Here is a 25,182-nt window from a genome sequence, read left to right on the forward strand (position 1 = left end):
TTTTCCTCTCAAATTAAAAAATATATTTCACAAGGAGCATCGGCTTTTACTTCTCATAAACCTTCAACTAAAACAAAAGGTGGAATAATGACAATCTGTTGATGCAAAGACCAGATGACGTTCGTGAACTCGAATAACGCAGCAAAAGCCAGAATTCTGCATGAATATGACACTCATGTCACCTGCCACGATTTGGGCAGGCGTTTGCGAAATGTGAGGGATCACCACACACGAAGCAGCTTCCAGATACTGGCTCGCCGGTTGCCGATACGAATGTAACACCATTAGTAGGTGCATCTCGCCGCCCCCGGGCGCGACCACCTCTCCTCGCCGTGGAAGATGACCTGCCGTTGCCCCCACGGGATCCACCATGTCCTCGTGTTCCACCATCTTCCAAACTGTCTGCCCATCTGCATTCCAGAAAAGGATGAGATTGATTACTTTCGTCCACCCAAAAGGATTCTGGAGGGAAGCACAAGAGAAATCTTCTGTAGCTGAGTTAAATAAGCTTTCAGAGGGGTGGTTGAGGTGGCAGGCATGAAACAGACAAAACACACCTAACCTTCATCGAGTCACTAAAGAAAGCATCAGATGCTGCGAACCCACAGAAACCATCATGAAAGAGATACGTACACGAAAAAGCCGCATTCTTGTGATTGGCAGGTGTAGAACTTCCTTCCTCTATTACTTTCTGTATTAGCAGTTCGCAATGCACAAGTTGCTCCACATGAGTTACACTGGACTTCACCTGCGTTTAATAAATATGTGAACCAAGATTACTGTTCCACTGTGCAAGCATATAGATGAAGTAACATTAACTATCTAAGACCCTTTTAAGTGTCATGATCAGCAAGAGCTTTTGAGCCAACTGTTAATTGACTGCACTCATTCAGTATAGCTGAATTTTAAGGAGTAAGATATTTTATAAATTGAAGTGGAGAAAGAAATTCACAGCTGGAAGATTTTGCAAGCCGGATTACTGGAGATATTTGCAGGAAAGTAAGAAATTTTTGGCTTGGTTGTTGATAATGCAGTGGTACTCAGCCCAATTGCAGGCAATGGAACAACCCAAAGATAAACGACAGATCATGCTATCAGACATATATATATATATATATACACACACGCGCACGCACACACCACAATAAAAAAAAGCATCAATTGGTAACATTTGGTGCTTTGACCATGCTATTAGAAACTTCTAAGTCATGGATGAATGATTGCTAATGGTTACAAGTTCAGCTGCTAGTACCTACCACAAATGTATTAAGTCAACACGAGCTGGTCATATTGCAAAATAAGCAATGAAGACTTACCAGTAACTTCAATTTAATCTAAACCACAGGTGTATGTTATAGCTTGGACAATGACATGTCATACCAATGCAGTAACATCAATTTAATCTAAACCATAGGTGTATGATATAGCTTGGATAATGCAACTAATAAGCTGAAGGTGCATTTTAGATTTATGCTGGTTTAAGAGCATTAACAATTTAATACCTGAAATAATTCTAGCATTCCGGACTCGGGCAGGTTGAGCAGCACGTGGGCAGGAGGAATCCTGGGAGGGGCAATGATTTGAAGAATGCCCTGTTTGCCCACAGTGCAGACAGGGCTCCTGCCTTGAATTACCTCTACTTGCACTGCTCATAGGCTCTGTGCCTCGCTGACCTCTTGCTGATAGAATCAGAGAAACCAAAATCAAAGTTTACTATTATGATTTTGCTCAACAATAGAAATGTCCACTTATAATATCGATGAACCCCAATTACTATATAATGAGATCTGAATTTTAATGTTATTGAAGCTAACAAGTCACAGACTATGCAGAGCGGTATGATTCCATGTATGGTGAACTATAAGGGGAAATCTATATAAATGATGACATCAAAAAGTGCAGGACCTCTATCTAAATTGTGGTTGTAACACACGCAGGAATCTCTTATTACATTTAGTATTCTTTATGTCCTTTCCCAAGAGCTATTAGTATTACATACAAATTATGACTCAGAAACACTAGGCTTAGAAAACATAGCTTGTTATAAGTGTTAAGTACAAGGAAGATCTGAATAATGCAGGATCGAGATGAAATAATAGGTCAGCTTACCCCAAAAAGAAAAAGATGGAAATTCTACTATGCCCAGTCAGTGACATTAAGGTCAAATAAAAATATCATCCACTGTATTTTCTAGTGACAATAGAGCAACAATAGCAACAGGTCCCTTCAGAGATCTTAAGGAAGGGTTCAAAATGAAGCAACCATGGCCACATATATGCATAGAAAGAACAATGCTGCAGCAAAAATGATAAAAACCATGTATTGCATCATGAATTAACAATACCTGCAGATTATTTCCCTGGAAGACACAGGTAAATAAACATAATGGAGAACAATAAGAACCAAGGGGAAAAGGCTACCGGCACAAAGAATGATAATTGCACAATTGAAAACTCATTGTACAATCCAAAGCTGACTTCTTTATATTCTGGAACAAACCTGACATGCCAGTATGATTATGAGATCCTGTTCCACAAATCTCAATTAGTTCTCTCAGTATCACATCACAGCCACCAATACAACCTAAAGAAAGAAATGTTAGTACAATAATTGAATAAAAGAGAATATAATGTACACTCAATGCCATAAGCTTCATAGAAGAAGTATGCCAATTGCCATCTGCCTTGCTTGATAGAAGATAATCAGTGTATCAAATATGGTGTAGAGTTTCAGAACAGCATATTTGGATGAAAATCATGTGTGTTCTCCAGAAGATGAATCATAAATATGGCTTGAATTCTAATTTGACATCACTAAATTCTATGATTAACTTTATTCAAACACAAAAAAGCCCCATAACTGAAAAGACTTTACAACAACAACAAGGTTGTAAAGTCCCAACTGAAAAGACTTTACTAGAAAATATAAATAAAGATTTAAATCCTCTTTATTGAATTAAGGATATAATTTTTTATGACTTAATGATGGAAACATGGCAACAGATCCATCTAGCTGACCCTAGATATTTGGGACATTACGGTTTGTTATTGTTGGTTAATAGCATTATAGCAGTAATATGGAGGCTGGACAGAGGACAAAATCATGTAAAAAATTGATTCTAGAGTAATTAAAAGGAACATTCCATAATCCATTTACTAGTTAAATATCCAAAATGATGTAACAATTCCCAAATCCAACTATTTCAAATCTCATTAGTGAAACATATAGACAGTGTTTGAAGAAGACCCAAAACAAACTTAACAAGAACACTTACAAGCTAAATGTTGATTACTGTTGCAATGGCAGATTCATAATTCTTGGTAGTACAACAGCTCCCAGTACTTAAATACTGGAAAGTTTCAAGTTTGTCATGATCCAACACTGGTGAGACAACATGTTGCAGGTTTAGAATAAACCGATTCATCATGTTGGGCATGCTTTGGTCTTTAACCTTTGTGCATCACGTAGTTGGTGCTTCTGGGATTTCTCTACTTCCTAAGTTTTGGATCAAGATTTGCAAAAAGATCACTGCAAAATGGATATGTAGGTGCGCACTCAACATTCTGAGACAAAACAAGATTTTGTACTGAGATAGGATTTGCACATACATAAAAAAATCTAGAAGCAAATGGGAAGAGAATCACAATATGAGTGATACTGTAATGGGATGATGAATCTATTTGTTCACTTTATCGCCAAAAAAAAAAGAATTCCTTCTATCTAATATGACACTAGTTATTTGTGAACTCAAGATCGATGTACTTGTAGCTTTCATAGGAGACTATAAATCATGTTTGCAATTGAATTTAATCACTGCAGCCATAATAAAGCTTACCCAAATGATCAACATCATAATTTGGAGGAATCTCCAGTCTTCGAAACTTAAACTGAACCTTGTAAACAGGACCTATATGTAGAATAACTTAATCAACACACAAGACAACACGGATAAGTAAAATAGCCCAACTTTTACAGCTCAGTTAGGATAAATGGTGATGTCAGGCAGACCTGGAGCACAACTGGAGCAAACATGATTGGTCACAGCTGCTTCTGATATTGATCCTGGAAGCCATACTACATTCCTACACTGAAATATATTCAGATAATTAGTGTACAACCACAGCCTATCAAAGAACCATTCCAGAAAACCATTACTAGGCATGGAAGTTTAGTAGCAATGATAATGAAAAATTATAGATGTGAGAATCATGGCATCACTTTTTATCAAATTAGTTCCAAATTCTAAATTTCTGATCTAAAACACTTCTTGTGTTTGGTAATAAGAATTGAAGGTCTCAGAGTGTTACAGATAAGATTGGTTTCAAGTACAAGCCCATTCCAAGTCAATCAAGCCAGATTCAGCTGATTGCAGAGGATGCAATCCAGTAAGACTTCTAAAACTTCGAGAGACATATTTCCAGCTGTTGGAGACATCCTGATTTGGTAAGGTCTAAAGATGAAAAATGGCTGCAAGAAGAGTTAACTAAGAAAGAAATAATCCTTCATCAGTTCTATTTCAAGAAGGAAAGAAATCCATATGAAATGGTAGGGATCAAGAGTCCTTAACAAAACAAGAGATGTTAACCCCTTCACAAACGAACTCCATCTGCAAGCACAATTGTAATGCAGAATGGCCTAGTCCAAGACCCAGCCCAAGTCAATTAAGCTGAAGGACTTCAGAGATGAGACCCAGGAGGACTTCTAGAGCTTTGCGATAACTCAATCATCAAAGAGATGTATGCATCTTAGAGCTCTGAAAGTCCTCCTGGGTCCCATCTTTAGAAGCTGATTGGAACTTGACCAGATTGACTCTGCCTGAAACTGGTTCAAGGCCGATTCGCTCTGTAATATAGGCAATGGCAAGAGGAGCACTATGTATGTTCCTCAGTTGCAACCATCACCTGCATGTGACCCTATTGCATTCAAATTACCACAATAAAAGACTAACTTGCAAGCAACATCAAGCTGCAGCTTCCTAAAAGACTAACCACCCACCTGCATGTGACCCTATTGCATTCCATTGAGTACGTTTCAATCATGGAAAGAATCTCCAAGCAGGTGGGTGCAATGTTGCACACATGTAAATCTCTTTACACTCTTGGCTACTCTGTGACATACAACTCAACTTCCATTCTCATCATCATTGGCATGACACCTCGCACAGCACTGATAAACCATGGCTGTCATTGTATTGTTCTAATGGTTGTAGATTTTACTTAATACTTAGCAGTCTTAAGAGCCTAAAATTAGTGTCATTATTTTTGTCACAAGAAAGTCAATGATTTTACTTAATTTGTTTAATTATACAACAACAATAACAACTACATTAAGCAGAAAGATGATATCTGCAACACAAAAACTTGAAGAAAACTATGATTGAGGAAATCATTATAACAGAAAAGAAGCCCTTTATGGTGAATTATAAGGCACAACATGAAGGTCTCAAAGATAGCAACTCACATTAGGAAAGCGCAAACATCCCACCATATAATCACCATTCTGGAGAAAGCAGAAACAGATTAATATTGAAGAAAAGATCAGATAGAATTTGTCCTTTGAAGATGGAATGAAACAAAAGAACAGAATAACTACCAGTCTTCGCTTCAGCACCATGTCAGCTTCACTGCATAAACTACATGGCCTTACAGTCTCTCCAACATTATGTGCATCCCCAGCAGATCTATTAGATAAAAAAAGGAATTAGAATCCTAAATCCAAAAGAGCATGAGTGAAAAAAATGCATGATTACCTCTCAAAGAATAAACCCATTGCTTCCAGGAGTTTCACTTTATTTCGCCTTGCCTACAGAACACACTTTTGGAATAAACATTTACAAGGAAGCAAAAGAAAGAAAGTAATCAATATGAAACACACGATTTTAAAAGGTGTAGCAGGATTATTAGCAATAAATACAAGGCATTTCCACTCATTTAGATTGTAGCACATACTATTACCCAAACACAAATTTCTCACTGGGCAGAAAGGGTTCAAACATTCCAGATTATTCAGGCAAAAGAAAAAAGTAAGGTCTAAGTACGACAAATATCTAAAAGGTGTTTATTTTTACTATGTAGTACTAGAAACTAGAAAGGTTTCATTCTTTTATATGTGAACACTTAACAGGAACTGGCATAAAATGAGATTGAGTTTTGCCAAAATGTTCTCAAACTTGGTTGTAAAATACATTGTTCTGCATATTTTTCTCTAGCCTATATAGTTTTGAAGTACTAAGACAAAACAACTAGTCAATTCTAGAATCTTCACTAATCATGATTCAGTTTAATTTGAATAGTTAAAGCTATCAGTTCAATTTATTTGACACTTCCCTAACTTAGGTGGACAAACTGCAATCAGATTCAAACCTACATATAAATCATTTTTTGCAGAAGCACGTAAAATCATCAGTTCCCATCCTTGTAGACTTGATGCACTTCAATAACAGAATGATAATGTATGAACCCAACAAATTTCATTCAGTTCATTCATAAGGCCTACTAAACCCACTTTTGTTGATGATCAAGCAAGCCAGCTACTTCAGTTCATTTTCTAAGGCAAGAGAATGAAAATAGGCCAAATATTTTAACCATGTTAAATATGCGGATCTTGCAAAGTCTTATACAAGAATCTAAATACCACTGACTAGATAGAAAAGACTATCCAAAGGCTAATTAAAATAATTAAATAAATACTACAGTTGAAATGTTAAAACACAAGTATCATGGTGTTCTGCTGAATATTTTAATGTAACGATTAGGCTCTAAGAATGTGACTGAGTTAACCAGACTTACATCTAGAAAACAAGCTTTCATCTGTTGTAAGCAGCTCTCTAAAACCTCAGATTTCCTCTTTGTACCTATGCTTACTGCTTTCATATCACACTCCATCATCGCTCTGAGATAGGGTTTCCAAAGTTCATACCTGAATGGAGTATACACAAACATTCAAAGAAATAAAAAAAAGAAAACCTAAATTTATTTTATATTACTACAAAAGTAGTGTTCACAATTTATTAGTAGATAGGTCAACAAATATAAATGGAATCTTATAAAATCAAAAATCCCCTGGGACGTGACCAACATGATTTCATTAATTAAGAAATTCCTTATTATGACAAGTGCACAATGTGCAGTAGCTATACAAATTTATTTCAAAAGGTAGTATTATATTCTCTAATGTTCCATGAATAAGAGTTCAAGAATAATGAAATAAATCACCTTTTTCTACATGCAAAGGAAGAGAACATTAGTTTGAAAGTTAAAAAAATATGTTAACCCTACCTTTTTAAACTAAGGTAACCAATATTAAAGAAGGCAACAAGAAGCTTCAACACCATAAACTTTGCAACTATGTAGACTTTGAACATATAGGTGCTGCAGGAGGGAAAAAATTATAATAGCATATCATTTTACTGTTTAAGTGCTCCATGTACCATACTAGATGTAAAGAGAGTAATTTCATGCTGGATGACACATGTTATGATACACAAGACAAGATAACAATTATTTACGTACCCCATCTCATCATAGCCCATCACTAATGCTTCACCCTGCCATTAATAGATTACATGGTCAGCCAAAAATTTAGTCAACAAGAATTAACTGATATGTGAAAATCATAAAACTTCTATGAATTAATGGAAGCAATTTGATCAATATAACAAAAAACAAAGAGATGTTTGATTGAACTCTTCTAGGCAAAGCATGAGAAGATGAAGTATGACCAAGATGAATGAAGGCGACAAATGTGACAAAAGATGAACTAACTATAATGGCTGCTTATTCAATATAATATCAAACAGACCTGTTTTGATAAGATGTCTTTAGCAAGTGATAGAAGAGACTCCTAGCAGTGTTAGGCAAAGCAAATCCCAAGTAAGCTTATTAAACAACAGCCAATAAATATAGGAGGTGATATACGAACCACAAATTTCACAAATACTTTGCAGATATTTTTTATTTTTTTATAGAAGAAGAAGACATCTTGACTAATTTTTGGGCTCACAGCAATTTCCAAACTTAGGTCAAGCATTTACATGCTGTTCCATGCCGAATTGGTCACTACCAGTCAATAAAAATGAAATCCATGTATGTAATCATTATTGTCTGTCTGATAATTTATATGTGCATGTATATACTGCCAAACTGGTAAAACACATACACGTAATTTCTCAAGTAAAATAACTCGTGAACTAAACAGAAATAATTAATCGTCAGATAATTGCAATAGTATGAGGAAATGCAAGAAAAATGCAGTAAATTTACATATTTAGCTCAACAATAGAACTTAACAAATCACTAAAAGATGTCAATATTAATCTCTGTAAAGAAAGACAAAAAATAACATCATTCTCATAAATGTATCCTACGGCAATAAAGAACAACATATTGTATCGACTTCAAGATTATATAGTATATACACTGCTCAACATATGGGTATTCACATTAAATATTGAAAATCTCGATCTAGTGTCGATACCAGTAGACGACTAGACTGGTGTGGCTCTGGTTTAAGGACAATTTACCGACATTCGGTACAAGTCAAAACCACCTAGACTAGAGAGAAGGGGAGGACGAAAGAAGAGGAGGATGAGGCATAATAATAGGACTAGGAGGAAATGGAGTTCCGGACAAGGAGCAGATGACAGTGACATGACAGGATGTTAGAGGCACAGTTGTGACACAATGGGGAACAGGCAGAGGCAGTGACAGGAGAGGAGAGAGAGAGAGAGAGTACACATCGGTATACAGGTCATACATCAAACAGTTTCTTTTTTGGTTCCTTTTCAGTCTTTTTAGGTTTTTTTTTTTTCCAAAAATCAATATGTTCGGGTATACTAACACTTGATATACCAACATTCGATATGTTGGTATGTACTGATATGATGCCAGTCTGATCCCTGACCAGTACACAAAATTGTGAACTTTGGCTTGTCTAATATAAATTAGGCTCGTTTATCATCATTAATTATGTATGGCATGACTTAGAAGAGGTAAAAAAGGAATCTGGAATTCTGTTTGTCATAAATAAACAGATGTTGGCAATGAACCTTTGACTTGGATTACTTGTCTGACTCAACAGGATACTAGATTAACAAAATGTGGAAAATTCAAAGAGGTAGAAATTGGCAAATCCTAGGTGGCTAAATCTCACTAGTCTAATCAAGAGTATAGACATCATGTGATCAAAGTATTCCTTCATGGGAAGCTCTGGATAGGTCTTTCAAAGAAAAGTTATTACTATAAAGTTAAAAAAAGAAGTGACTAGGATCTACAGTTTCTAACATAATGCCCATGTAACACTCACAAGACTTCCTGCATACACTTCTCAAATGAAAGGGCCATGTATATCGAAGAAAGAACAGACATGAAGGGACGCAACATACCTCCAATGATCTTAAAGTGCGAAAGAAGCGAATTTTTCGAGATCTAAATAGCCATGTATTCCCACAAAGAACAAACAAAATTGAATTTATATCTTTAAATTGAACTGCATTGTTATTTTACTGCCATAAACTTTTCCATCTTATAACAAGCATGATTTAGCAACTAACAATAGATGGAACAATTTTAATTTTAAATCATAGAGTTTGCATGGATGCTTAATTGGTTGCATGAGTTATACCTAGTGATTAAGAAGAAAAATAGGTACAAATATAAAGAGCTACAAAAGCATGAACAAAAGGCAATGAGAATTACTAGGTTTGTCGGTGAGAAACGAGTATTTGAATCTTTTGTTGCATAGCACCGATCAAGTAACTTTTTAATGTGATCGTGCATTGTTGCATCAGTGCCAATTCCTGCCTGAAAGCAGATTGAGCTAAGTGATACATCATCAAAAGATGACTTATGCAAGAATGTGTGCACCAAAAGAAAAACAAAAGCACAAGGACTTATACAAGCATTCATAGACACACCAAAAAAAAACAAAAAACAAAAACAAAAGCAGGACTTGTAATAGTGGATGCTTACCTTGTCCATACAACTAAGTAGATCAGCTTCACTTAGAAGAGGAGGTGGTCTGGTCACCCCTGAATCAAGGGTCAAACTGGTTGGAATAAACTGTGAAAAGATAGAGCAACGTTAACTCATTATTGAGCTTTATTGAACATAGATATCAGTATAAATAGAAACATACACAAAAATAAGCAACAAATTAGAGGCTCAGTATTAGTACATATGCTAGATATGTAAAGTCCTACTTCGAAACTCAGTTTTGTTTAAGAGAATCATAACTTGAAAAAGAAGTGGAAAATTTTCAGAAAAGGAATATCAACATTTAAATATAGCAAGCTTCCAGCTGGTGAACAACTCCGGCAATCATGAACTATGGGATATACTTATCAACAAATCCATTCAGATTGTCCACAAAAGCCAAAAAAAGGCTAATGATGAAATTTCACGGAAACCAAAAATTAGAAATTAGAAAACAAGAATAAAGATCAAGGATCATTTAAGTATCAGGTGATGCTAGGCTTTTGAAACATCAGAGGTACAAAAGCCTTGAACATGATGCACATCTGATAGCCTACCAAACACATCTAGCAGTGAAATCTCTAACCAATAACAGCCAACTCACTCAAAGCAGACATGAATAAAGGATATCTGGAAACAATTTGGATTCAGAAAACTATTCCAAACATTCCATTTCACCAGTGAGTGAGTAGCTCATACTATCCAATTTCGCACCCCACAACTTATGATGGATTAAGGCATCACAACTCCCCTATCACATCTCCAACATCCTGGCAGTAACATATAAGCCAAAATCCTTCCCTGGCAGATAGCATGCAGGATTAGGATTAGTACTGTCCATTGATTGGTTTGAAAGCAACATGCTCTGAGATCCAACTGATCTAAACTCAATAGCCTAGTCCAAGTATTCACTTAAATTGGTACACCTAATACGGTACGGTTTATATAACTAACCTTTAGAAATCTACCAAGGGTGGTGTTTAGTATTTTAAACTTTTAGTTTAACCATGGCATATGTAAAAGTCAAACTTAAGCTAATCAAACAATTAGTTCTAATCCAATATTGCAATCTTGACAATCGAACCCATGCCAATCATTGATGAGACAAGTATGGTCCATAATACACAGGTCAACATATGGTACACGGTTAGATACCATTATCCTAGAAGAGGGGAGAAGGAAGAGTAGAGTAGGAAGAGTGCCAAGTGCAGGCTAACAACACGAGAGGCAACGAAGCGAGTTTAGAGATGGGTGTGGCGCTAGCAATAAGCTCAATTTACACAGGTTACCAGTAATTCCAACTCTGGACCATCTAAAATGGGACAATCTGTGTGGCCTTGGCCCAGACAGGTAAATACTGCCAGGTACATACATGTTCAGAAAAAATTGCAATCCCTGGTTCTAACAAATAGATGATATCTGATTTAAGCAGGATCATTGTCAACAATCCACCTATGGAGGCTTAACTATGCTTATAGTAGAGCCTAAGAAAAATTACATTTTTCCCAAAATTCAACTTAACTAGTCCAATCTCATGTTACAGACCAAAATCCTATTTAGAAATTAAATGATGAATCAAGTTAAAGAAAGGACTAACATTTTCCCAAAGGCTGCACATGAAAATCTTTTCTTTTAGTAAAGTAAGAATGGACCCCTCTTTCAATAAAATACTCCAGAAATCAGTATATAAAGTAGTGTTCTTATCTTTTTTTCAAATAGCATCTTCTTAGAATGTAATTTTTAGGGGATTACAAGCAAAAAAATGCTTCATAAATTTGAACAAATAATAACCTTTCTTGGGCATGGATCAAACCAGTATTCAGCTCAAAATAATATGCTATCTTTTTTATTAGCATGATCATGTTAAACTACTTAAAGTACAATGAATCTCATAGGGAGGTTCAAGTATAAAACAAGTTACAACTCAAATTTCAAATTTTCAATTAAGAAATAAATCTACAGAACAAGTGAAAGGCAATAACATACCTGTTGCCCGATTGTGTATGTAGGAACTATATTACCTCCCCATGATTCAAACCGATAAACATCCAAGTAATTTTTCTATCAAAGAAAAGAAAGTTCAGAACATAAATTAATACTTAAATAAATTTCCTACTTTTCCAGTGACCAAAATTAAGTATCTTTAAGAATGATTCAGAAAATAAGAAATAACTTTTAAAAGTCTTTAGAATAAGAAAAGTGACCAGAACAATAGCATAAATATTAACTTAACAACCATGCAATGCAAGCAACAAAGTGAAGATAACATCTTCTACTCATATGTGAGCAAAAGTTGGTCTAAGACTGCTTCCTAACATTCTATGGTCAAGCATTAAGCAAACTAAATGTTCCTTGTTTGTGTAATCCACAATGCTATATGAAAACCACAATATTCAAATGTAGTAATTTGCAGTTTCAATTCTTCTAGGAAAACACTAAGTTCTTCAGAATGTTAAGGTCGATAACATCATACAAATATTCTCTCTATATGAACAAGATCTCTATCACCCATCAATATCATCCAAGACATAAGGCAATGCCAACATGTAACTTTGCTGCCATCGATCCCATGTGATCCAAGCTGTTTGCCACATGCTATACTCGCATAGGAAAATAAAAAAACTTGTCTACCAGTTACCACAACTTCACAATATCATCTCAAGTTCCAAAAACTGTCATCTATCATTTGCAAGACTGCCTTATTTTCAGCAAATTGCAAGCATCAACAAGGAATTATTTGATTGTGCAGTCAGTTCATAGCAAAATATTAGTTTATAATCCTCTCAAAAAGCCTATTTACATAGTTATTTCCTATTAATCTGGATCATCTGCTCTCTGCAAGAAAGAGTAATTGAAGCAAGGTTCGCAATATCGTACCGTACCGGTATTTCGACCTGGGCTCGGTATCGGTACGGTACGGTATACCGAGCGGTATACCCAGGTGTGCCGAGTACTGTAGCACTGTAGTACAGTGCTACAGTGCTACAGTATACTCGGACCGGTAACAGACGGTCCACGTACCGACAACCTATCGGACCGGTACGTACCGCCCGTACCGGGCGGTATGGTTCGGTACGGTAGACCCTGAATTAAAGTACCTAATATTGCAGAAGTGGCAAGAATGAAGGTTGGTAATAACAACTAGGAAACAAGCCATAAATGCTTGTAAAACAAATCAAAAGAAATAGCATAAACAAGTCAAGGAAAAATCAAACTGATCCATCAAAAAAAGAAACAACCAGAAAACAGCTACACAAACAAGAAACAAACATATACCATCACCGAAGATTAGTAATAACAAGTTAATGTAACTTACAGCTATTATCACACGTCCTGATGCAGAAAACTGTTCACCAGCAATGTCAATTTCAACTGTAGTTTCAGCTCCAACTGCAGGTTGTGAGACGCATGCAAGAAAATGACGTACAACAAGCTCATACAATCTCTGGATAGAACAATTAAGATAAAATATAAACTTACTAGACCATTAGAAACAACAGATACACCTTAATCCAAGAGTTAAATCAACTGAATCAAAACCAAATATGTGACTTGCATTATAATTTAGTTGCTTGTGTACATACATTGTGGTCTTGGCTCCACCCTGTTTCACCAGCAGAGAATTTTGTTGGATGAATAGGAGGGTGGGCCTTGTCATCATGCCCACCATTGCTAGGGTTTCTCCAAAGCCTTGCTTCTACATCCAAAAGTTGTTGCGCATATGAACCCCAAATTGGATGTGTTACTTGCTCCCGCACAATGGCCTAGGCCATAAAATGGTCAAGAAATAACTGAACATTATAACAAATGAGCAATATAAAATAGGTGAAATAACGTCCAGTATATTAGCCAATGACAGCAGGAAAAGGATTATTATTTACTATTAAATGGATGCAATGGCATCAGGTTGCGACTACTTCAAAAATAGAAAAATAAAGCTTCAACAACAATTATATGCATACAGATCTGACTTCACGAAGCAAAAAAACAAACAGAGAGCACAAAGAATAATATAACTGAGACATAATGTTGCTAAGTCATTGATTACTTACTTAGCAAAGAAAAAGTCACTAATCTTCCAAACAAACATGATTATCCACAATTTCTTTACAATGTGGCACCATATTAATACCCATGACTCATGGACCATGAGGTCAAAAACTTTTCAAGGCCTCAGGATAATTAAAAAAGATGGTCAAAGTGATACCTACAGAATCTAAATTTTTGGAGGCAACAAATAGCCTATACAAAAGTCATTCTATAAGACAATCAACAAGTTGCTAAGATAAGAGAGAAAAGAAAGAAAAAGAGGCAAAAGAGTTCAGATCAGTGAGACAAACACATAAAATAAAAGAAATTACTAAAAAATTAGGGGGGCTTCTACAGTTTTATGCATGGTATGTAATTTTGAATAGTACCGTCCTGACACGGACTTAGCTGGTTTTGCCTAAGTCGTGCGGCACCCTTGCGTGTCCGTCCGCAAGGGTCAGCCTCCCCGAAGACTCCCATTGTCCCTTAGGACCAACAAAAGAGAGAACGGGCAAGAGAGAATGCCTCAATCGGGATCCACAAGCAAACATCTCCGAAAAACACTTCATAGACAATGCAAATTACAAACAGACTTTACAAGCTCTGAACAGTGGCACAACAAAGGGTAAAATGGTCCATTACAGACCGAAAAGCTCTCGCACGTGTCCACATGACACAACCTTTATTTACAAGCCTAAAGAGGCCACCAACCCAACTAAAATGAGACTATTAAGCCTTCGGCCGCCCCTTTACATTCTGTACAGGGCATGAACATGCCAAAAGACACGGACACACATAAGCATTACATCCAACATCTTGTTGAGAAGTTTGTCCGTGACATTCTCCCCCACTTATCCCTTCGACGTCCTCGTCGAAGCCTTTGTGAACACTGCAACTCTTCGCCTTTGCTGAGTCTTCAATCTTCTGCTCCAGCTGCAATGCGCCTCCTAGCTCCCAGCTGCTCTCCGCTGCTGTTTTTGAGTAGTCGAACCTTTGATCCGTCATGCTGCTTCAACTCGCCAATGACTCTGACTCTGGTGTGGGGTTGGCTGAGTTGTGTTGATCCTCGTTGATTCCTGCGGATCCACCAAATGAAGGAAAAGACCATCCTTACTGCGCCAGTCTCTCAAAATTTCCACATGCTGCCTAAACTGGGTGGATGCTTGTTGGAGCTTTAACGAGCATCGCCTCGCAAACTTCTGAAGTTTTGGGTCCTTCCTCCACAAAATCTGCTCATTGACTCTTCTTTCAGTTAGTTGTCACATCCAAGTAGGTTCGCATCACTTCCGCTTTCGATTGGCATTTCGTTGGGAAATGAGGCGGACAATCTACTCTCAGTAGCACTGATCACCGTTGGTGAGGATTTGACAACTATTGTCTTCCATTATCTTCGAAGGGTCTTTGAACTTGTGCAGAGCTCCTCTGCTGGATAGATAAGAGAATTGGGGTACTCGGTTTCGCCCATCCTCTTAAGAGTTGAGAAGGCAAAGGTTACTTGACTTCGCCCGCCTCCTCGAGGTTGTACTTCACGCATCGAGCTGGTTACTAGTCTTCGCCTGCTCTTTGCTCACACTTCTGAAGCACTTGAAGTGTTTGCACTCCTTGCATTGAGTTAGTTACTGTGATTCACCTTCTCAAAGCCATTGAACTTCTGGAATGCAGGAAGTTTCCACCCCAACTTGGAGTAATTCTCTGATAGATGAGGTCGCCTCTGGGATTGTACCGTCTTCTCCATCAACCCTGCCGCCTACTCCACTGAGTAGCAAAGGTACAGCACCGCGTACTGCCTGCTTCGTTCCTTGGTCGTGCACTCTTGCATGACCCGAAGTCCTTCACTTACGGCTATCTTGATGAGAAACTTGTAGACACCGGTCTTACGAAGTTTCTTGGCCTCTGCCCTTCAGCCTTGTCTCGGTACTTGGAGATTGCCTCTGCATGCTCCACCTCCTCGGCCCCTTTCACGACCAAGCGCTCTCCCTCCGTGAGAGCAAGGGATCAATGACTTTGACGGAAGTCCCGCCTCTGCGGTACCATGGCGCTGCCATGCCCATGGCCCTACTATCCGTCGCCTCGCATCTGAATCCCTTTTCTTCACGATCAGTAGAGATGTCTCCGTGGCACTCCTCTGAGTCCACCTCCATTCTAACTGATTGCTTGACTTTGGGTAGCTAAGTCCCTCTGGACTCATCGTCGCTTCCTCGCCCCTTTCGACCCCCTGCTTCAACACCTCTGTGTTCTCCAAGCAGTCTGTTTGGTCGATGGAAAGACAGACTGCAACTCTCATGCATGGCCTCTGCCATCGCGTTGTAGGGTTTGCACCAATTCTGTTCTCCTTAGCTTCCTTGGTAGCAACGTTCGCTTACTCGACCTTGTCCTCTGACTTGTCGGGCTCCCTTAAGCGAATATGAGCTCTGGAGCAGTCCAACTCTCCAGCTGCTTCGATCATACCTCTGCATGATCAAGTCCCTCCCATGGGACTCCCTGGTACTTGCATACGAACTTTTCCCTTGGTGGAACCCAGCCCCCATATGCTGATGACCAAGGTTTTCATCCGATGCAAAATTCGGTGCACGCCCGGAAGACCCGCCTCTGCGGTACCATGGCCTTCACTCCTTGAATCCATAGCCCTTCTTGCCGTCGTGTTGTTCACCAAAGCGGAGCTCCCAGTAGCTCCCGATCATACCTCCATATGATCTCATCCCTCACGGGACCAGATTGTGTGTATCGCATTGCCACGAACTGTTCCACCACGATCCGCTGCACCATGTCGCCTCCTGGTGACATCTCCATTGCATTCTGATCCTTGTGGAATAAACTCGAATTGTGAACCCTCCATGTGTGTGGCCTCTGCCAATACATCGCAGGGACTCCTCCACCTTCGATTTTGTTCGCTCCTTTGGCAATCGACCTTCATCCACCCACTCTTGGGTCACACCTAGATGAAGCACCGCTCTAGGACTGTCCGTCGCCTAGTAGCTCCCGAAGTCCACCGACTTCACTGTAATTTGTGCACCATTGTCTGGATCCTGGGCCTCTGCCCCTACCAGCACAATCTCCGCTGCGCACCGCTTCCTTCCTAGCAACTCGAATGGCAACACTGTGGCATATTCTTCAAGAGTACCCGCCTCTGCGTCCTCTTGCCCCGTGCTAAGGTCTTCTGAACTCAACTTCGCCTCTGCAAATTGAGTCACCTTAGTTCCTCCATCAAATGCTCCTCCGAGATAAGGTGCATGTGCCCAGAAGCTCCCTTCGTCTTTGGCACCATGCACGATGAGTCCACTCCGTCAGAATGAAGGACCCATGGAACAACATGATCCTGCTCTTGCCTAGAGGCAAGAGCTCATGTCCTTGACCTCTGTCTAAGAAAAGCACTGTGCCTCTGCTCCATGTTCCAACTTCTCTGCTGGCTCCCTTCATGCGGCTTGGGTACTTCGTCAAGTTACACCCAAGTTGCTCCGCTCCTCGTTTTCGCATTGAGTCGATGGTGGCCCTCGTGCCCACCATTCCACGGGTCAGCCCTCCCTTGAGTCCGATCTCATATCGACTCCAAGTGTGCCTTCATTTGTGTTGCTCCCCCACTTGATCTCGCAATGCATCCACCAATGCATTCTCTCTAGCGAGATCATGCGACGACTCCTCGCCGCTTGCTCAGTCCATCGAGCTTCGTGGAGTTGTTGTTTATTGAGGTACTCCTCCTCAACATGTGAGGTCCGTCTCACATGATTCTCCCTCTGGAGAGCCGGAACTTATCCCTCCTGGATAACTGTCCCATTGGAGCAACATCTCTCTTCGTTTCGGAGACCACCATCCCCTTGGACTACTCCGATCTGCTGAACAAACTGTGCATTGTTCTGCCTCCTGCAAACGCACTTGCTAGATTGCGACTCCCCGTCAATACAACCCCCACTGCACCCCTCAAGGCCTAGCAACATGCTGAACTCGTTGCACATTTCAGCCTCCCACGGACGTATCCTTCACATGCCGAAGAGAAAGTTTCAATGCTCCATGGCGCCGAGTCTCGGCCGCCTTGAGATGGCCACGAACATTCCGTCGTCCGCATACAAGCCCATGCATGAGTACCAAATTCTTCGAGTTAGCAATTCCCCTCACCTCTGTGAGCTTTGCATAACTCTTTTGGTCGTTGAGCAACTCATTCCACCTTGCATGGTCTCATTCTTGCCAAGCGCCTCGCTTGCCTAGAGCACCATCAAGTATAGTTGTCAACGTTGAGCCGTAGCTCAAACTCAGCCATCCTAACCTTTGTGCGCTCCAAATTCTTCCAAGCTTGCCTGTTCTCGTGGTGCCTCTTGCGCGAAGGGTTGGCCATTCCTGTGAATGCCAATCTTAGATGCCCGCTCCTCTGAGCGACTCTTTTCCCTACATCTCCATGCCCGTTTTCCCCCAAACGGTCGCGCGTGTGCTGACTGCCCTCAACGCAGCCCCGCTAGGTCCCCCACGTTTGCATGCTAAGTGTTTCTATGAGTGCTTGTCCCGCTCTGATACCATATGACACGGACTTAGCTGGTTTTGCCTAAGTCGTGCGGCACCCTTGCGTGTCCGTCCGCAAGGGTCAGCCTCCCCGAAGACTCCCATTGTCCCTTAGGACCAACAAAAGAGAGAACGGGCAAGAGAGAATGCCTCAATCGGGATCCACAAGCAAACATCTCCGAAAAATACTTCATAGACAATGCAAATTACAAACAGACTTTACAAGCTCTGAACAGTGGCACAACAAAGGGTAAAATGGTCCATTACAGACCGAAAAGCTCTCGCACGTGTCCACATGACACAACCTTTATTTACAAGCCTAAAGAGGCCACCAACCCAACTAAAATGGGACTATTAAGCCTTCGGCCGCCCCTTTACATTCTGTACAGGGCATGAACATGCCAAAAGACACGGACACACATAAGCATTACATCCAACATCTTGTTGAGAAGTTTGTTCGTGACAGTCCGGTATGGGCGGTACGTACCGGTCCGATGGCATACCGGTATGCAGACCGCCCGCTACTAGACAGAACATGCTACAGGAATACATTGTAGCACTGCTGCAGTGCTACATTAAGAGAAAAAATATTTAAAACCACTCGGTACGTCCTGGTGTACCGAGCGGTACATGGTACCATACCGTACCGAGCGGTACATGGTAACATACCGTACCGAGCCAACCTCGAAACACCGGTACGGTACGATATTGCATACCTTGATTTTATGGGACATCAGACCCAAGGGAGCAAAAACAAAATGTAGCCTTGTTGGAAAATGCAACAGCTAAAGTTCTAGTTCGGGAAAATTATGTCATTTCTGGTCTTATCTACATAATACATATGTGTAATGATTTACAATCTGGATACTACAGCATGATGAACGTTCTAAGACACCTAAAAGGAAAGGAAGAGCAACAAAGAAACACATGCACATTCAGTAGATGGCTAGTACTTGAATTTGCACTTTCATACTTTTAAATCAACCTTACAACACTCATCCACATATGCATAATATACATGATATAAATAAATAAATGTGTGTGTGTGTATACATACATACATACATACATACATACATATATATATATATATATATATATATATATATATATATAGAGAGAGAGAGAGAGAGAGAGAGAGAGAGATATGTGTGTGTGTGTGTGTAAACATGCTCTCCATGATCCAAGTAAATGTATTCTGTTCACCTAGGTGATCTAAAGAAGTCTACCTCTATCCTACCACGTCTTAGCATTAGTAACTTTCTACATTCTTACATTTATCATAGGTACCAAACAAACCATGCTCCAAGGTTCCTCAGAAAACAAAAATAGTTTGCCAACCAACTATTTTCTTCAAAATAGTAATATGCTGATTTTATATATCTCCTCGTGTAGCACTAAAGAACTAAAACCCACCAAGGATGAAAATTCTTCCATCAAAAAATCATTCCAGTGAAACAATCATCAAGCAAAAAGGAATGGCAGTAATAAAAGTGTTTCTCTCCTTATAGAAAATGTAACAGGACTGTAATCATTGTTAAAGACATTTATATATTTGGATAAACATTTGAGTGAGAAAATTCATACTTAATCATCATTTTCATAGTTAATGGAGAATGAAAAATGATCCAGATGATGAGTGTGAATCCAACAAATAGAAGAATCACTCGAAAACATAAGAAATCAACAAAAACTGAGAAAGATCAAGTGAAGGCTTAACATAACTTGCTAAACATCCTCCTCTTTTCAAAAACATCTTCCTCCAGTGCTTCCTCCTCGTCTTCCTCAGTTTTTAAGTGAATCCAACAAATAGAATAATCATTCAAAAATGTTTTCAAGTGGAGAGGAGGAAGGGTACCTGTTTTTCTATTCATACAAAGACATCAAGATTTCCTTTCATCCTTAACCTAACTTGCTAAACGTAACTGCTTTTCTTTCAAAAAGAAAATGTTCAAGTGATCATAAAGCAAGTTCTATTGTGCTATACAAGAAGATCAAGAAAAACTAAGATACCAACATGTAAGTCTGTGTTCACTGAGAAGCCATCAGTCTCAGTACGAGGGTAGCTAATGAATCCAGCCTGATAAAGTTCTTCTGCTATCTAGATATAAGAGACAAGTTAGCATCACAATTCCAGTGATAGTGGAACATAAATAGGCCAAGAGACATGCAGCACAAAATAGGAAAATGAGAAAGAAACTCTTAAATCTATCAAGATGATTAGCATACAAAATATGATAAATTGGAATATCACGAAATAAAGATTCCAAACCAACTAGTTTTTTTTTTCATTTTAATCCACTCAAACATTGTGTCCATCAAGGTTCGCAATACCGTACCGTACCGGTGTTTCGACCTGGGCTCGGTACCGGTACGGTACGGTATACCGAGCGGTACATCCAGGTGTACCGAGCGGTATACTCCGGTGTGCCGAGTACTGTAGCTCTGCTACAGTACTACAGTGCACTCGGACCAGTAACAGGCGGTCCACGTACCGGCAACCTGTCGGACCAGTACGTACCGCCCATACCAGGTGGTACAGTTCGGTACTGCAGACCATGGTGTCCATAACTCAAAAGGTTAGAATGGTATCACAATATAGTACTTCAGGCTAGGGTTCCACTCTTTCAAAGTGATGGTTGATAGCAGCAAAGCACCAGAACACAATAAAGCAATGTCAGGAAATGCAGCGGTGGCAGAGAACTAGTGGTACCTTTTTCCTTTTTTCTACTCTTCCACTTATTCCTTTTTTATCCTTGTCTTTCAGAACCCTGTGAGTTCATTGTTTATATCCTTTTTATGATCATTATAATATAGTTCATTGTTAGCAAATTAGAGTAGTTTATCAAAAGTTTTAACACCATGAAAGCTGATCGAAATGACACATCCAGATTAATAAGCACGAACATATTATAACCAGAAACAACTTCTATAACCATTACTAAGGAAAATGATAGGTTAAAGCAAAAACCAGAAAGCAGCTGTGTTTGTACCTCACCTTCATTGTGTGCTCAGAACTCATCCTGAAAAATCTGGAGGCACGTTTCTGAAGTTCAACTGTACTCAAAGGATATGGAGGATACTTCAACTTCTCCTGGTGTTTAACATTTTTAACCTGAAAATGCAGGAAGCGTAAACCTAATACCGTGCATTGCTGGACATGAGTAGGTTATATAGCATGACTGGAAACTCACAGTTGCAGCTGGTTCTTCAACGCACATCTCATAAATTACAACAGCACTTGTGTAGTCAAATAAATGCCCACGCCTGCATAGAACAAGTATTGTTTATAAAACATGTGTATGTATCAAACGTAAATAGCAGAATATCAAACGATATTACATCCAAATAAAATTAGCAGTTCCCTCTTCTGAAGTATGCGAACAGTTAATCGTCCAAAATTCTTCAGCTTCATGGGATTGTATTTCCCAATATCTTTCCACAATGAAACCAAGAGTAGGGAACTGCACCAGGCAGAGAAATTTCATTATAAATCAATCTACAGAATATGATATCTGAAATATAAAGTTCAATGGAACCAGATTAATGATGCTTAGTTCTCAACTTAAATAAAATAGATATACAGTACAAAACCTGACATGGACCATAGCTTAGTACAAGACTCCTATTATCACTGGAAAAATCGAGAACAAATAAGTCTTTTAGTAGCATAGTTTGGAACCTAGTAAAGGAGGCACCTATTCGGAGATCAATTTCCTGCAAGATATCATCGTTTATTAGTTTTCATTTGCAAACCAAATATAGGAAAATATAGAAAAAATGTAAATAGAAAATTTATTCCTTTAATAAGTTCAACCATAATTTTCCAAGTATTTTACCCAATAATTTGGTAGTCAAAGGCGAACCTATGAACTGGAATCAAACAGATCATTGTTATAAGTTATAACAATAATTTACCTGCCTGGCATCTACTGCATCTGAGAATAATTTGTTGGGTCGTGCAAGATTCTGCACAGAATGGTGTATTTCCCTGCCAGTTCTTAGAAGTTAGCATCACAAGCTAGTTAATGCAAATGAACCAACAATATAGCCAGAAAGTAAGGACAAGGCACCGATCGATTAATGCAGAGAAATGAGCCCTCCATATGTTGAGATGATCATTGACAGATGTGCAAACTTCTATGACTTCAAAGGCAATATTTTCACCCTCTCTATCACAGTCCAGCCACAGAACAAGCCACTGGCATCTCCTTGCTTCCTCCTCCAAAGTAATTTTGATGTCCAACTTATCCTGCACTTCCAGGAAATAATGAAATCTTACAATCCTATGTTTCAGATCAAAAGATAGAACAGGAAGGCAACATCAAGTATCTAATCAGGTACAAGTTGAAGTTGCAAATGCATTGTCTATCTAGATTAGGAGAACAAAGAAGTGAGATGAACCAGCTTAGAAAGAACATGCCAATGTTTGTCTGTTTTCTGATCCACAGATTTGCATGCACAAGACACACAATATCCAGAATGATTGCCGCCACCTCAGTATTGACTCTGATGCTTCACACATTTAGACTGTCCTTTCTTCATTATTATGTGTATTATTTGACTAATTTGCCTTAATCAGTCATTATTTTTATCTGAAAACCGAAGTTCCATTTTGCTAGCATCTGTTCAATTCCTTCTGTAAGGTTTTATCTGAAAACCCAATTTGTCTATATCGACTATTGAAGTAGAAGCACTTCAATGATATTATTGAAGTCTAACAATGATGGGACAGAAGAAATGCCAGAAAATAAAGAAAGATGAAGCAAAATGAGAAGGCAAACCTCACAACCAGAAACAGCCAGGAGTAAGAAACATAAGACTAGCATTTTAACATCTTAAATGCCTGAGAGAAGTACACATTTGGTGCATGTGCTCTCATTCATGAGACACAATGTGAGATCCAACTCACTGGTCTGATAGTTTTGTTTCCTTCAATTGGTACTCAACCAGGTTCACTGGGTGAATATTTAGGCATTACATTACATATCCAAAAAACATGTGAAAAAAGGAGTTACAAGAGAACTGTAGGGTGTATAATTGGTAAAATGATCTTGATCCCTTAATTTGTAGCCATATCATGATAAAACATATGAAAAAAGGATAAGAATGTTGAGATGGAAGTGTAGAGTTATAGGAAAGATAGAAAAAGAAATATTTTTATTCATGAACAATTAGATATCGTTTTGATAGAGAATAAGATAAAAGAAAATCATTTAGAATAGTATAGGCATGTACTTAGGAGACCTCTAAATGTGATAGTAGATAAACTGATTAATGCTAGTGATACAAAGAGAGATAGAAAAAGATCTAAAAAATTTTAATAGAAACTGTAAATAAGGATTTAAGTACTCTAAACTTATGACTTTTTACATATCTCAATAGCAACAAAAGACCCATGCAGCCAACCTCAAACAGTTGAGACTTACAAAATTGTTATTCTTGTATCGTGATAAAAGGACTGGGATGCTTGAGTTATTTCTGCACATTTTGGTGCTAACCATCAGAAACTGTGTAGGGCTCCCTGTCCAAGACTTCTAAACTCATTGTTCCCCAGAACGCATCCTCTACAGGAATCCCTCCCTATCATCATCCCAAGAGTTTAGATATTTGGACTTCAACATCTTGTTCTGCTCATCCTTACTCACATAATATATCTAAATATGTAGATAGATGAAACACAACAACAAAAGGACGGCCAACTTACCACATTCATGATAGGGCCACCGTATATCTGCCAGAGGATCCTTTATAACTCAGAAAAGGAAAAAGAGAAAAGAGAACGACCCATTGAGGAGCAGCACAGCAAGTGGACATTCTACCAAATCTCCAAGAAAGGATGAAACCCTAAATTAGACGTAGACAAGAATCTAAAATGTTAAACATTTAAAATCCTAAATCGCTATTTTTCTAGCAACAGCCAGAAGAAACAATATGAAGAATCCAAAGGATAAAAATTCAAAACTTAATACCAAAGATAAAAATTGCAAACAAACATCCGTATGCAAGATTGTTGCAATACAGTAATTCGAAGGGTTAATTGATAGATGGAAGGATCGATTCATTTACCTGAGGGACGTGCTTGCGCACGGGAGCGTGGTAGAGGTCGGCGGGATCGCAGGAGTGCCACTTGCGGAAGCGGTCATCGAACTCGAGTTCCATGAGGTGGCCGATGACGGAGGTGACAAGCATGTGGCACGCCTGACTGCCAATGGTGTACTCGAACTCGAACACCCGGTTGTACCGCGACCGCCCCAGCCTCGACCGCATCCCTCCGCTGCCGCGCGACAAGATCTCCGCCACCGCCTTCGCCACCGACGGCTTCTCCGCCACGTTCAGCACCCGGATCATGCGGCCTCCGCCGCTGCGCCGCGACATTTGGAAATGGCGCTTCCCAGAGCGTCGCTCCGCTCTCGCCCTATAAACGAAACGAGACCAACGGCGGGGATTTCGAATTCGAGGCAAGCGCGCAAGTTCGCCGATGGGTTATTACCCAACCCTCGTCGCGAGCTATTTACAGGACAGAAGGGATCCGATTTGGTTCTTCTAGGCCGCTTTTAACCGGTTTCATCAGCACAATCCGATTGAGCATTTACCGTTCTATGTGATTCCACTCCGACTCAATCAGAAGTAAACGAAGCCGGTAAAACGGATCGAGTAGATGCGAATATCTTAAACGATCTGATCCGTTATC

At 39.2% G+C, this 25,182-nt stretch overlaps 1 protein-coding gene across 1 annotated transcript; it reads right to left on the reverse strand.

Annotated features, from left to right (window-relative positions):
• LOC103986661 (DNA topoisomerase 3-alpha) lies at positions 1 to 25,144 on the reverse strand. The gene is made up of 25 exons (XM_018827390.2): positions 24,558 to 25,144; positions 22,562 to 22,740; positions 22,407 to 22,479; positions 22,083 to 22,205; positions 21,831 to 21,952; positions 21,683 to 21,755; positions 21,487 to 21,603; positions 20,506 to 20,589; positions 13,556 to 13,735; positions 13,288 to 13,416; positions 11,958 to 12,032; positions 9,969 to 10,058; positions 9,696 to 9,800; positions 7,512 to 7,546; positions 7,278 to 7,370; positions 6,789 to 6,918; positions 5,750 to 5,802; positions 5,593 to 5,680; positions 5,461 to 5,499; positions 4,009 to 4,087; positions 3,836 to 3,907; positions 2,500 to 2,583; positions 1,503 to 1,679; positions 634 to 748; positions 1 to 410 (listed from the first exon to the last, which is right to left on the reverse strand). Exons 1-25 carry the CDS (start codon positions 24,864 to 24,866, stop codon positions 179 to 181), a joined length of 2,856 nt encoding a protein of 951 aa, XP_018682935.2. The 5' UTR covers positions 24,867 to 25,144; the 3' UTR covers positions 1 to 178.
• Between the last annotated feature and the right edge of the window lie 38 nt (positions 25,145 to 25,182).

Source organism: Musa acuminata, chromosome BXJ3-6, assembly GCF_036884655.1.
Source record: "Musa acuminata AAA Group cultivar baxijiao chromosome BXJ3-6, Cavendish_Baxijiao_AAA, whole genome shotgun sequence".
NCBI classification, from domain to species: domain Eukaryota; kingdom Viridiplantae; phylum Streptophyta; class Magnoliopsida; order Zingiberales; family Musaceae; genus Musa; species Musa acuminata.